We start from the raw sequence: 13,837 nt of genomic DNA on the forward strand, positions 1-13,837 counted from the left end.
TTTCCTCCCACAGTCCAAAGATGTGCAGGTTAGGTGGATTGGCCATGATAAATTGCCCTTCGTGTTGGGTGGGGTTACTGGGTTATGGGGATAGGGTGGAGGTGTTGAACTTGGGTAGGGTGCTCTTTCCAAGAGCCGGTGCAGACACGATGGGCCGAATGGCCTCCTTCTGCACTGTAAATTCTATGATCTTTGCATAGTTCGCCACAATAGCTAAAAGTCGCAGTGTTTACAAAGAACATTAAGCTATGTATATAAAACAAAGCTGGTTTATTTTACACTACTTTAAATGGTTTGCACACTCTACTAAGAAATAGCTAACAAAACAACAATATTAAATCTATGTTACAGTAATCTATTGTCTCTCTCTAATACAACTAACACTCTCTCAAACTCCCACTATCCTTCTCCAAAAGCTTCTCCCAGATGGCTTAGAGACGCAGTCTTTTATGAGACTACTCAGTGATGCCATCTAGTGTTGAGATACATGAACATAATCGTGTTAACCCTTTACTCTCCTCAGATTATACATATCAGTACAGGTGTAATTCAGCGCTGACCCAGATAAGGAGATATAGGGACAGGTGAATGAAAGAGGTAGAAATTTTAAGAAGAGCTGGGAGGGGGAGAGGTTTTTTTTTAAAAAGCAAAGGTGGGGGAGGGGAGGGGGGGGGGGAGTGTCAGTTTGGAAAGAGAATTCCAATTCGGTGTAAAAGAGGCTCCCATTTGGGGCAGCACGGTAGCATGGTGGTTAGCATAAATGCTTCACAGCTCCAGGGTCCCAGGTTCTATTTCCGGCTGGGTCACTGTCTCTGCGGAGTCTGCACGTCCTCCCCCGTGTGTGCGTGGGTTTCCTCCGGGTGCTCCGGTTTCCTCCCACAGTCCAAAGATGTGCGGGTTAGGTGGATTGGCCATGCTAAATTGCCCTTAGTGTCATAAAAAATAAGGTTAATGGGGGTTACTGGAATAGGATGGATACGTTGGCTTGTAGGGTGATCATTGCTCGGCACAACATCAAGGGCCGAAGGGCCTGTTCTGTGCTGTACTGTTCTATGTTCTATGTGCAGAACATATTCCTGGCGGCTGTTCCTGGAAGAGAACAGACAGTGATTTATGATCTTTATTAGTGTCACAAGTAGGCTTACATTAACACTGCAATGAAGTTACTGTGAAAAGCCCCTAGTTGCCACTTTCTGGCGCCTGTTCAAGTAAACTAAGGGAGAATTCAGAATGTCCAATTCACGTAACAGCACGTCTTTCAGGACTTGTGGGAGGAAACCGGAGCACACGGAGAAAACCCACACAGGCACGGGGAGAACGTGTAGACTCCGCACAGACAGTGACCCAAGCCGGGAATCAAACCTGATTATTATTATTGTGTATCTGCTGCCCTTGTGCTAGGTGGCAGGCTGTTGGTTTGGAAGGTGGTGTTGATAAAGTCTTGGTTGTTGCGGTGCAGCTTGTAGATGGTACACACGGCGACCACTGCGCGTCAGTGGTGGTGAGTTCAAATGTTCATTTTTAAATTTAAGAGTATCCAATTCATTTTTTCCAATTAAGGGGCAATTTAGCGTGGCCAATCCACCTCCCCTGCACATGTTTAGTTTGTGGGGGTGAGACCCACGAGACACGGGGAGAATATACAAACTCCACACGGACAGTGAGCCAGGATCGGACCCGGGTCCTGAGCACTGTGAGGCAGCAGTGCTAAGTACTGCACCACCGTGTTGCCCCCAGAGGGTTTGAATGTTGAATAGGGTGCCGATCAATCAGGCTGCTTTGTCCTGGACGGTGTTGAGTTTCCTGAATGTTGTTGCAGCTGCACTCATCCAGGCAAGTGCAGAGTATTCCATTACACTCCTGACTTACGTCTACTGTGCCAATAGAATGGTAATTTGAGAATTAATACATCTTGTACCACCTCTGTAAAACCAAGCTATTTTTAAAATCTGTTACAGATGGAGACAGATGTGATGATGGCTGCCGTGCTGGAAAATGATTTACCAGGTACTGTACCTCCTAACACACTGCCTGAAGGAAAATTACTGCAATAGGCATCAGTGGGCATGAAAAGAGCAAAATCTATCGAGTTAGTCTACTGCCATCCTGATAGTTCCATAATATGATGATATTTATGTCCAATTAGAAGGCAAGCAGATTGCAGTGAAATGTCTTATCTGAGAGATGGCACTCTCTCTCACAGGGAGGTGAGTCCTTGCCTCAATTCAACTTAAAGATAGGATGGCACCTCCGACAGTGCGGCACTCATTCAGCACCGTACTGGAGTGTTGGTTTGAATCCACAACCTTCTGACTCTGACTAGAGCTACCAGTAAGTCAAGCTGCAGCTGAGGACAGCGATGGCCATTAAAGATAAATGGGGGAGGCGGTGACGCAGTCTTTTGGCAAAGGAAAACTGCCAACCCCCACCCCTGGTCTGGCCTACATGCGACTCCAGACTCTGTCAAATGTGATTGACTCTTAAATGGCGCAGCCAGCCACTCTGTTATATTCAACCGCTGCAAAGGAATAAAACCGGACAGAACCCCCCTCTCCCCGGAAACTACCACGGCACATCCAGCCTGGTCAGCCCTGCAGTGTCCTCCGCACTAACATCTGGGGGCTTGTGCCAAAGTTGGGAGAGTTGTCTCACAAGACTAGTCAAGCAACAGCCTGACAGGGGTAGCACGTGGCGCAGTGGTTAGCACTGGGACTACGGCACTGAGGACCCGGGTTCGAATCCCGGTCCTGGCTCACTGTCCATGTGGAGTTTGCACATTCTCCACGTGTCTGCGTGGGTCTCAACCCACAACCCAAAGATGTGCTGGTTAGGTGGATTGGCTGCGCTAAATTGCCCCTTAATTCAAAAAATTATAATAATTGGGTACTCTAAATTTACTCGAAAGAAAAAAAAAGCAACAGCCTGATGTAGTCATACCCGCAGAATCCATACCTTTATAGACAATGTCCCAGACAGCACTATCACCATTCCTGGATCCTACTTCACCGGCAGGACAGACGCAGCAGAGTTGGCGGCACAGTGGTATACAGTCGGGAGTTGTGCTGGGTAGGTGGATTGGCCAGGCGAAATTGTCCCTTAATTGGAAGGAAATAATTGGGTACTCTTAAATTTATTTTAAAAAAACATTTTCTTAATTTCTGTTGGGTTTGTAAACCGGATGCAGCACTTGGGGAGGAATCGTTCACAATCCGTTGGGATTCCCCACCACCGGCTGGAAGCCCACCTACGACATTTCCGATATCTCTCAATTACTTGCGAAATTAAACCAGGCTATTTTTGGGGGGAATAATCGTGCATTCCACGAGTTCTTTTTAAATACATTTGAACGCTACAAACCATTTTTGTGATCCTTCTTCCCAGGCATTCCTGTGTTGAATCGATCTGTCACTACTAACCGGTTCTTTAACCAGACTGTTGGCTTTCCTCGTTGCCAGGTGTTGCAACGTGTCAACTGTTGGGTTTGTAACCGTGTGCGGTCAGGGGCCGCCATTGAATCAAGTGATAACAGGTGTAAAGGATGTGAGAATGTAGCCACGTGCTTAAAATGGATCTGCTGGGCAGCACGGTGGCGCAGTGGTTAGCAATGTTGCCTCACGGCGCCGAGGTCCCAGGTTCGATCCCGGCTCTGGGTCACTGTCCGTGTGGATTTTGCACATTCTCCCCGTGTCTGTGTGGGTTTCGCTCCCACAACCCAAAGATGTGCAGGATAGGTGGATTGGCCACGCTAAATTGCCCCTTAATTGGAAATGATAATTGGGTACTCTAAATTTTTTTTTTAATGGAACTGCCTTGTGAATGTCACTGGGTACCCAATACTGGCGCTCTATTTGTAGATTCTCTGTAGAAATAGTCTCGGGTTTTGTCAGCTGCAGTATCAATCATGGCATAATTGTAATAATCACTAAGCTAAATAGCTGGCTTTGAAAGCAGACCAAGGCAGGCCAGCAGCACGGTTGAATTGCCGTACCAGCCTCCCCGAACAGGCGCCGGAATGTGGCGACTAGGGGCTTTTCACAGTAACTTCATTGAAGCCTACTCGTGACAATAAGCGATTTTCATTTCATTTCATTGGTTAGGCTGTCGATATCCTTTATTTTTCATGAATACCATCAGGCTACCGGGGTGCTAGGTGATGGGGTCGCACTAGTTAACAACAGAGGTTATTGGAACGCAACTGAAAGACACAAACCAAATTGTGTGGGATGAGGCATTAAAGTGGGAAAAGAACAAATTGTGAGGTTCTTGGGTGTGGCCGAGTCACAGCCGAACCGATCACATCGCAGGGACGGTAATCGTTACTAAAACCACAATAAAGCATGGGAAATTTAGTTTTGAAGTATTTTTTACATTTTTACAACAGTAACAAACCCACCCAACACGTTAACCCCCCCCCCCCCCCCCCCCCCGAGCAATTTTCACGTTCTCCAGGGCTAAAAGCTCCAGCAGGTCCCCCGCCACACAGAGGCACAGGGTGAAGCTGACCTGCACCCCAACAAGACCTGCCTCTGAGCAATCAGTGAGGCGAAGGCTAAAACATCTGCCCCCGCACCGGTCTTCAACTCCGGCTGGTCCGACGCCCGAATTATGGCCTGCCTGCGACGAGATGAACTGGCAGCAGGCTCACAACTGCAGATCTTTATACTTCCAGTTAGTGGGAGGAGCCATGGGCGGAACCAAGGGTGGAGCCCAGTACAAACTCCTGATCTCCCCCTATGGGCAGAGCCGCGCAACTGCTCGTATACCGAGCTTACAGAGACACAACACATCCAATATAACACAGTGTGAATTACTAGGATTGTGATTCACCACACCCCCCACCCCCACCATGGGAAATTTACAGTGGCACATGGGAATAGTCCGATCTTATCCAATCCACAAACATCCATGTCACCATCAATAGTTCAACTCCAGCCTCCCACATTCCAGCCTTTTGTTCGAGTTACCGTTTCCAGGTATTTGGATTCTCCTGAAAGCTGTATTGTGCTTTATTGCCTGATGTACAGTAACAAGGGTCCCGTTGGTTGCTAACTTCAGTCAATTTCTCCAGTCGGTTCAAAATAAATTTTTCCGAGTCTGAAAGATGCCTGGACTGCCTCTGACCAGTCAGCTGTTCACACTCTCCTTTGGTTCCATTCCCCAAAGCTCTTCTCAAGACTCAGTGTTGTTCCGTTTCCATCTTGCCCTCCCCCAGGATGACTATTTTACAAAACGTTGTGCGCTCCTTCCGCCTTGCCTAATGTCCGGGGATGTGCAGCTTCGGTTAGGCGGAGAGCATATCGCCAGGATTGTTGGGCGGAATTCTCCGCAAGGCCCGACGCCGTCGTGAAACCCGGAGAGGTTCACGACGGAGTCGGAAGCCTCTCCCGGCCCCCTATTCTCCCCTACCCGGGGGGATAGGCGGGCCGTACCGGGAAACTCGGCGGCCGGGCCTTGTCCCTGGCTTCAAGGTCCGGCGCGCCAAGAATGACGCCGCGGCGGAGCCTAATGATGTTAGCCGCGCATGCGCGGGATGGGCAGCTCAAACCCGCGCATGCGCGGTTGCCGTCTTTCCCCTCCGCCGCCCCGCAAGACGTGGCGGCTTGATCTTGCGGGGCGGCGGAGGGGAAAGAGTGCGTCCCCTTGAGACGCCGGCCCGCGATCAGTGGGCACCGATCGCGGGCCATTTCCCTCCCGAGCACGGTCGTGGTGCTCGATCCCCGATCTGCCCATCCTAGGCCCCAGACTTACCTGGCACGCCATGTTCACGGCGGCAGCGACCAGGTGTGGTTGCCGCTGTCGTGAACAGGTCGGGAACGGCAAGCCGCTCGGCCCATCCGGGTCAGAGAACGACGGACCGCGTTTCTCCGAGCGGCGTGTCGGAAAACCGGACATGCCATTTTGGGGGTGGTGGGAGAATAACGGGAGGTGCGGGAGCGGACCTCCCGCTATTCTCCCACTCATCGTGGTTGCGGAGAATCGCGGCCGTTACCTTTACATCATCCCCCATGTTCCTAGTGGAAGAATAGTTGTACAAACCTGCAGTCAGTTGTAGAACATTTGGTGACTTGAACAAGTTTCTGGCCCATTACCCTGAAATATAGCCACTGCTTAGCATTACAAATAGCAGTGGGGGGGGTGTAGTATCATTTGTATCCGTATTACTATCCGTTGCTGGAACTGCCATGCCTGGCAGTACCCCAGCATTGTCTTGGGGGAAGGTAACGTCGTGCTTTTGGGAGAAAAGGTGCAACTTCAGCATTTTGTTTTGAAATAGTGTGAAAACCAGAATCACTTTGTTATCTGCCAAGCCGATGCCGGTGGAAGTGATACTTTCTCAGGAATGAAGCGCAGAGATAAGATATTCCCGATACTAAGTGCCAGATGTAAAATCCATCCATTGCAAAGCTGCGTAAGTCTGTGTGGCAGGAACAACGTGACCCTTACCCGCACTTTGAAGGACCCTGGGTTAGACTACACCTGGAATACTGTGAATAATTTTGGTCCCCTTATCCCAGGAAAGATATACTGGCATTGGAGAGTCAAGGGATGATCCATTAGATTGACCCTGGATAGGGAGGGATTTTGTCTGAGGAGAGGTTGAGTAGGTTGGGCCTGTGCTCATTGGAGTTTAGAAGAATGAGAGGCGACCTTATTGAGACATATCGGATTCTCAGGGGGCTTGACAGGGTCGATGCTGAGAGGATGTTTCCATTTGTGGGAGAGTCGAGGACCAGAGGGCATCATCTCGGAGTAAGTGGTCGGCCATTCAAGACCGAGATGAGGAGAAATTTCTTCCCTTGAGGGTAGTGAATCTGTGGAATTCTTTACCGCAGAGAGCTATAAAGGCTGGGTTGTTAAGTATGTCCAAAGCCAGAGCAGCACGGTGGCGCAGTGGCTTAGCACTGCTGCCTCACGGCGCCGAGGTCCCGGGTTCGATTCCGGCTCTGGGTCACTGTCCGTGTGGAGTTTGCACATTCTCCCCGTGTCTGCGTGGGTTTCGCCCCCACAACCCAAAGATGTTCAGGGTAGGTGGGTTGGCCACGCTAAATTGCCCCTTAATTGGAAAAAATGAATTGGGTACTCTAAATTTATTTTATGAAAAAGCATGTTCAAGGCTGAGAGAGACAGATTTTTGATCAGCCAGGAAATCTAGGGTTATGGGGATAAGGTGGGGAAATGAAGTTGAGGATTATCATATCAGATGAGTAATGATCGCATTGAAAGGCAGAGCAGGTGGGCTGAATGGCCTATTTCTGCTCCTAGGTCTTATGGTCTAAGCCAGTGCTTCTCAAACTATCTGATGTGACGTACCGGCAGTTTTTTTTTCAATGTGCCAGGGACTGGTGAGCGAAACAAGCCAATCCAGCTGGGGGTTCGGGGGGTGGGGATGTGAACCCCCAGAAATATTTTTGAGATATATCTTATTGCAGGGGCAATTATATTACATTATATTATATTATTGCAAATATAATGGATATATTTGCAATAATACAATATAATGTAATATAATTGCCCCCCCCCAAGCACGGCCTGAGGACACAACCCCCCCCCACCCCAGCCCCCAGCACGGCCCGAGGACGCAACCCCCCCCCCCCCCAGCATGGCCCGAGGACGCAACCCCCCCCCCACCCCAGCCCCCAGCACGGCCCGAGGACGCAACCCCCCCTCCCCCAGCACGGCCTGAGGACGCAACCCCCCCCCCCCAGCACGGCCCGAGGACGCAACCCCCCCCCCCCCCCCCATCATGGCCCGAGGACGCAACCCCCCCCCCCCCCAGCATGGCCCGAGGACGCAAACCCCCTCCCCCAGCACGCCTGAGGACGCAACCCCCCCCCCCCCAGCACGGCCCGAGGACGCAACCCCCCCCCCAGCATGGCCCGAGGACGCAACCCCCCCCCCCCCCCCCCAGCATGGCCCGAGGACGCAACCCCCCCCCCCCCCCAGCATGGCCCGAGGACGCAACCCCCCCCCCCCCCCCAGCATGGCCCGAGGACGCAACCCCCCCCCCCCCCACCAGCATGGCCCGAGGATGCAACCCCCCCCCCCCCAGCATGGGCCGAGGACGCAACCCCCCCCCCCCCCCCCCCCCCCCCAATCGCATCCCACTCCTCAGACACTGAAGCAGTTCATGTCCAAATGCAGCAAGACCTGGACAATATCCAGACTTGGGCTGACATGTGGAAAGTAACATTCAGGCCGTACAAATGCCAGGCAATGACCATCCTGTCATAATATACACACAAGTATATGATGGTACATAGACACACACTGACTGACACACTGCAAGACCAATCAACACACACAACACAGCAGCCAATCACCAGACAGGGCACGGTCACTAGAAACCCAGAGGGCACTAGTTTTCCCGCTCATTCGGGACATAGCCTCTGAGAGAGACAGAGCTCGCAGTCAGTAGCACAAACGTCGACCATGTGCTAGCAGTATAGGCTGGTCAGGTTAGGCATAGATCTTCAATCCATCTAACATAGTGTCGACCCACAGTGCAAGTATGTTTAACAGTTCATCGTTAAATAAAATAGAGTTGTACTTCTACAAGTGTTGGTATCCTGTCAATGTTACTGCTAGGGTAAACGCAGTCTTCACAGATCCAGAGTACCCAACACATCACATCCCATAAAGAGAGGATCTCTCAATCGCTCCTTGACATTTAATGGCATTGCCATTGCTGAATTCTCCACAATCAACATCCTGGGGGTTACCATTGATCAGAAACTGAACTGGACTAGCCACACACAAGCTGTGACTACCAGAGCAGGTCAAAGGATAGGAATCCTGTGGCAGTTAATTCACCACCTGACTCCCCAAACCTGTCCGCCATCTACAAGGCACAAGTCAGGAGTGTGATGGAACAGTCTCCACTTGCCTGGGTAACTGCAGCTCCAACACTCGAGAAGCTCAACACCATCCAGGACAAAGTAGTCCGCTTGATTGCTCCCCCTTCCACAAACATTCACTCCCTCCTCCACCACCTAACAGTGGCAGCCGTGTGTACCATCTACAAGATGCACTGCAGCAACTCCCCAAGGTTCCTTGGGTGCCCACGGGATAACATGCAGTCTGCCTGGGCCTAAGGAGGAAAAAAACACTCTTCTGAATCCAAATGGTTTTTAAAAACCCTGAAACTGGTTAGCTGTAACTGGAGGTGGACCCTCCTTGATCACAGGGAGTGCAAACTAACCCTACCGGCTCCAACCCTCCACCCCTTCCCTCGCTCCGGCTCCACTCACCTTCCTTGTAGGTGCGGCCAGGAGAAAACAATAGACAACCCCCCTCCCTCCACGACAAGGATTGTCAAACAATATAAGGCCCGAATACATTTGGAATAAAGACTGTGCACAAATCCCACATTCACATTTGGTCCAACATGATATGAACTTGTTAAACCATGAAAATCAACAGTACGGCCGTCACGCCCACATTATTCACTTCCCTGTAAACGGAAGCAATTGACAACATCAAGCAGGCAACATTATTTTTTCTCTTTTTAAAAAAAAAATAAATTTAGAGTACCCAATTCATTTTTTTCCAATTAAGGGGCAATTTAGCGTGGCTAGTCCACCTACCCTGCACATCTTTGGGTTGTGGGAGTGAGACCCACGCAAACACGGGATAATGTGCAAACTCCACACAGTGACCCAGAGCCGAGATCGAACCTGGGACCTCAGCGCCGTGAGGCAACAGGGCTAACCCACTGCGCCACCGTGCTGCCATCAAGCAGGCAACATGATCAACAGGGGGCGAAGTCCAGGAGAATTACCGAGATGCAGAAATGTAAGGGTCTCCTTGGCACAGTGGTTAGCATTACTAACCAGGGATGGCAAAGTGGTTAGCACTGCTGCCTCACAGGGCCGAAGGACCCGGGTTCAATTCCGGCCTTGGGTGCCTGTGCGGAGTCTGCACGTTCTCCCCTTCTCTGCATGGGTTTCCTCCGGTGCTCCCGTTTCCTCCCACAGTCCAAAGACGTGCTTGTTGGGTAGATTGGCCATGCTAAAATTGCCCCTCAGTGTCCAGAAAATTGCCCCTTAGCGTCCTGGGATGTGCAAGTTGGGTAGTTGGGTTACGGGTACAGGACGGAGTGGATCGATGCAGACACAATGGGTTGAATGCCTTCCTTCTGAACTGTAGGGATTCTATGATTCTTTACAGGCGCATAAAGAAAGACAAAATCAAGGATCAGGATCACTGAGAACCCTTCAGGATCTCTCGAGGATTCCAACGATCGAAGCACAAGACACCAATACTTCCACCATGCCATCTTACCAGATCCCAGGCAGTCACTAACCCAGGTTCTGGCCAGGGGGGGGGGGGCGGGGGGATAACTCGACCAATTCAACCCCCCCCCCCCCCCCCCCCCCCCCCCCCCCCAATCCCTCACGACCGACATCCGGAACAGGACAACACAGGACCAGTGGTCGGAAGGACACCCCAACCCCAGCCCCCGGAAGACAGGACTAGATGTGCTCCATCAAATTTAATTTGCCCAGCCTCCGGATCGAGATTCCCGAAACATGGCACCCAATTCTGAAACTGAGCTGGGAACTTCTTCACTGCTTCACCTCGGGAACTGGGCTCAGCAACACTCCTTTCCTGTTTCCCCCCTCTCCCCCCCCCCTCCCCACTCACTCCACCCCCTCCTGACACCCATCACGTTGGATGACAGGTCGTGCAGCAGGAATTCACCAGGCACTGTGCCTTTCTCTTATGCAAGAAACCCCTTGTGCGCCTTCAACGCCTCTGTAAAAACACCTCTCTGCTCTTGGAATTAGGCCTCGACGACCTGTACCTCAGCCGAGACTTTCAGCCAGAACAGCATCTTCATTGGCAGCCATTATCCGTCGATGGACATCATGCCATCAGGGCGGGAATACCACTCAATACCAACAGCCCCACTAAAGGCCGAGTCCCACCCCAACTCCTGCCAGCCACCACAAACCATTGAGGATTTAAACATTCTAACTCTGCCCCATCATGCAGAAACTAACCATTCTCAGGACGTCGTATAAACCAAGAAAAGACAAAAAGGAAATGTGCACAATGATAAAAAGATGGCCCTCCCTCCCATTAATGTTTTTAAGGAAAGGGGCAACAAGGGAGTCAAAGGTTATTGGGGGTGGACAGAATGTGGAGTTGAAGCCACAATGGGATCAGCCGTGACCTTATTGAGCGGCAAAGCAGGCCCGAGGGGCCAAATTCATATCTTCGCACCTTGAGCACATGTAAAGAAAGGCTGCCGGGACCCTGGGTTGGTAGGTAGAAGGCACACACATGTAATGCTGCATTCTGCAAACAAAGGAATGATTGAGGAAACAATTAGCATCTAGTTTCGGAGTTCACACTTCTGAATTGGGATCCATTTAATACACCAACACCATTTGAGCAAATGGTTTGAGCTCGCGGGTGGGGTGGGGTTGGGGGGGTGGGGGGGGGGGGGGGGGAAATGATATCCGTCCTGAGGGGATGAAACAATAAACTTGCGTGTAATGTAATGTATCATGTACTCTCCCTTTTCTAGGCCTGTCCCTCGAACAATTCACAATCCTAATGAGCAGGAAGATGGCAGCCCAGGACCGCTACGACGAGATAAGGCACATCTTCTCGGCGTTTGACGCACGCTGTAGGTTTAACCACCCAGTCGCGCAGTGGCGGATTTGTGTTGGGATCGGTCGCACGTTTGCTGTACTCGACAGTAGCAATTTTAACAGGCGCTGGGCAAAAGGTTGTTGGTGCAACGCTGCCAATTATCTGAGATCAAAACTGCATCTCTCTTGTGTCTGGAGGCAGTTGTTGGAACGGCAAGAGACAGGTTTTATAATGAATGCCTTTTCTTTCATTGAGCAGAGCAGATTTGATGGTGTGGGTCAAAATGATGACAGGTTTAAACTGAACAAATAGAAATTGTTTCCAATGGCTGAACCGGGGCGGCACGGTAGCATAGCGGTTAGCACTGTGGCTTCACAGCGCCAGGGTCCCAGGTTCGATTCCCCGCTGGGTCACTCTGTCTGTGCAGAGTCTGCACGTTCTCCCTGTGTGTGTGTAAGTTTCCTCCGGGTGCTCCGGTTTCCTCCCACAGTCCAAAGACGTGCAGGTTAGGTGGATTGGCCATGCTAAATTGCCCTTAGTGTCCAAAAAAGGTTAGGAAGGATTATTGGGTTAGGGGGATAGGGTTGAACTGAGGACGTAAGTGGGTCGGTGCAGATTCGATGGGCCGAATGGTCTACACTATATGTTCTATGAAGAATGGCATAGATAGAAGACGATGGGCAAAAGAGCCAAAGGCAAGGGCAGCACGGTGGCCTAGTGGTTAGCACAGCTGCCTCACGGCGCTGAGGTCCCAGGTTCGATCCCGGCTCTGGGTCACTGTCCGTGTGGAGTTTGCACATTCTCCCCGTGTCTGCGTGGGTTTCGCCCCCACAACTCAAAAATGTGCAGAGTAGGTGGATTGGCCACGCTAAATTGACACTTAATTGGAAAAAATAATTGGGTAATCTAAATTTTTTTTTTAAAAGAGCCAAAGGCGATATGAGTAAAAACATTTTTATGCAGCGCGGGGGGGTAAGGATTTGGATGACGTGGTCTGATTTTTGGATGGGGTAGGGTGGGTCCAGAACCAATCGTAGCTTCAAAAGGGAATTGGCCTCCTGCTGTTTGCGCTGTTCTGTGTTGTGCAAGACAATTTACGGTCCCTTCGCGCTCCGATTAGTCATGGCCTGCACACGAACGTGGTTTCAGGGAGGCAGGTAAATGGGTTGAAATTACAGCCCAGGAACAAGCCAGTCAGCCCATCTGATCTATGCTGGAGTTTATGCCCTTTGTCATCCAGTTTGATCTAACCTTTGGTCAGCTGTCTTTTAATATTTCCTTATGCAGTTTGATATCAAATGTTGTCTGATAACACACTCTGTGAAATGCTGGTAGCATTTGCGCTGTACTTGCCGGTAGCTTTGAAGCTTTTTCAACCACTCTCTTATGTCAATGTAGACTTGTTTGCTGACTATTTTTCTTTTAATCTCGCCCTCAGGTCGTGGTTTTTTGACGTTAGAGGATTTTAAAAGGGCGTTTGCAGATGTTACACCCCACCTGCCTGAGCAAACCATGCTCGAAGCTTTCCGGTAAGTCCCTGTATTTGGACTCGATGAAATAATGCACATTATCAGCTTGGGATGGACCTGTCTGTCTGTCTGTCTCCTTGGAGATGAACCAATGAATGGGTAAGCAAAGATCAAGGTCCATCAGATTCACTTCCGGTAGCTACACAATTGGATGTTGATGTCGCTGAGTCATAACCCTCGACCTCTATCAATTCATCAACACCAGGCCCCAGACGTGAGGTGGGGGAAATCCTCTGGGGGTGGAGAGCTCTTGGGGCCTATTTCGCCATTCGATAAGATCAAGGCCTATCTGAGTGATTGGGCAGCACGGTGGCGCAGTGGTTAGCACAGCTGCCTCACGGGGCCGAGGTCCCAGGTTCGATCCCGGCCCTGGGTCACTGTCCGTGTGGAGTTTGCACATTCTCCCCGTGTCTGCGTGGGTTTCACCCCCACAACCCAAAGATGTGCAGGGAAGGTGGATTGGCCACGCTAAATTGCCCCTTAATTGGGAATAAATGAATTGGGTACTTTAAATGTTAAAAAAGAAGGCCTATCTGAGTGAGGCTCGACTCGGCCTTGCCTGCCCATCTCGCATAAACACTTGGCCGCCTCGTCAATCAGCCTAGAGTAACTTCGGTGACTCGGGGGGGGGGGGGGGGGGGGGGGGGGGGGGGGGGGGGGGGGGGGGGGGGGGGGGGGGGGGGGGGGGGGGGGGCGGGGGGGGGGGG

The 13,837-nt window shown here is 51.0% G+C and overlaps 1 protein-coding gene across 1 annotated transcript in view; it reads left to right on the forward strand.

Annotated features, from left to right (window-relative positions):
- efcab11 (EF-hand calcium binding domain 11) overlaps positions 1–13,837 on the forward strand; it is a 125,395-nt gene that overhangs the window by 20,744 nt on the left and 90,814 nt on the right. The window contains exons 3-5 of the mRNA XM_038773503.1: positions 1,959–2,007; positions 11,534–11,635; positions 13,040–13,130. Of these exons, the coding sequence (XP_038629431.1) occupies positions 1,959–2,007; positions 11,534–11,635; positions 13,040–13,130 (242 nt within the window). The remainder of the gene's footprint in view (positions 1–1,958; positions 2,008–11,533; positions 11,636–13,039; positions 13,131–13,837) is intronic.

The sequence above is a fragment of the Scyliorhinus canicula genome, chromosome 2 (assembly GCF_902713615.1).
Source record: "Scyliorhinus canicula chromosome 2, sScyCan1.1, whole genome shotgun sequence".
NCBI classification, from domain to species: Eukaryota; Metazoa; Chordata; class Chondrichthyes; order Carcharhiniformes; family Scyliorhinidae; genus Scyliorhinus; species Scyliorhinus canicula.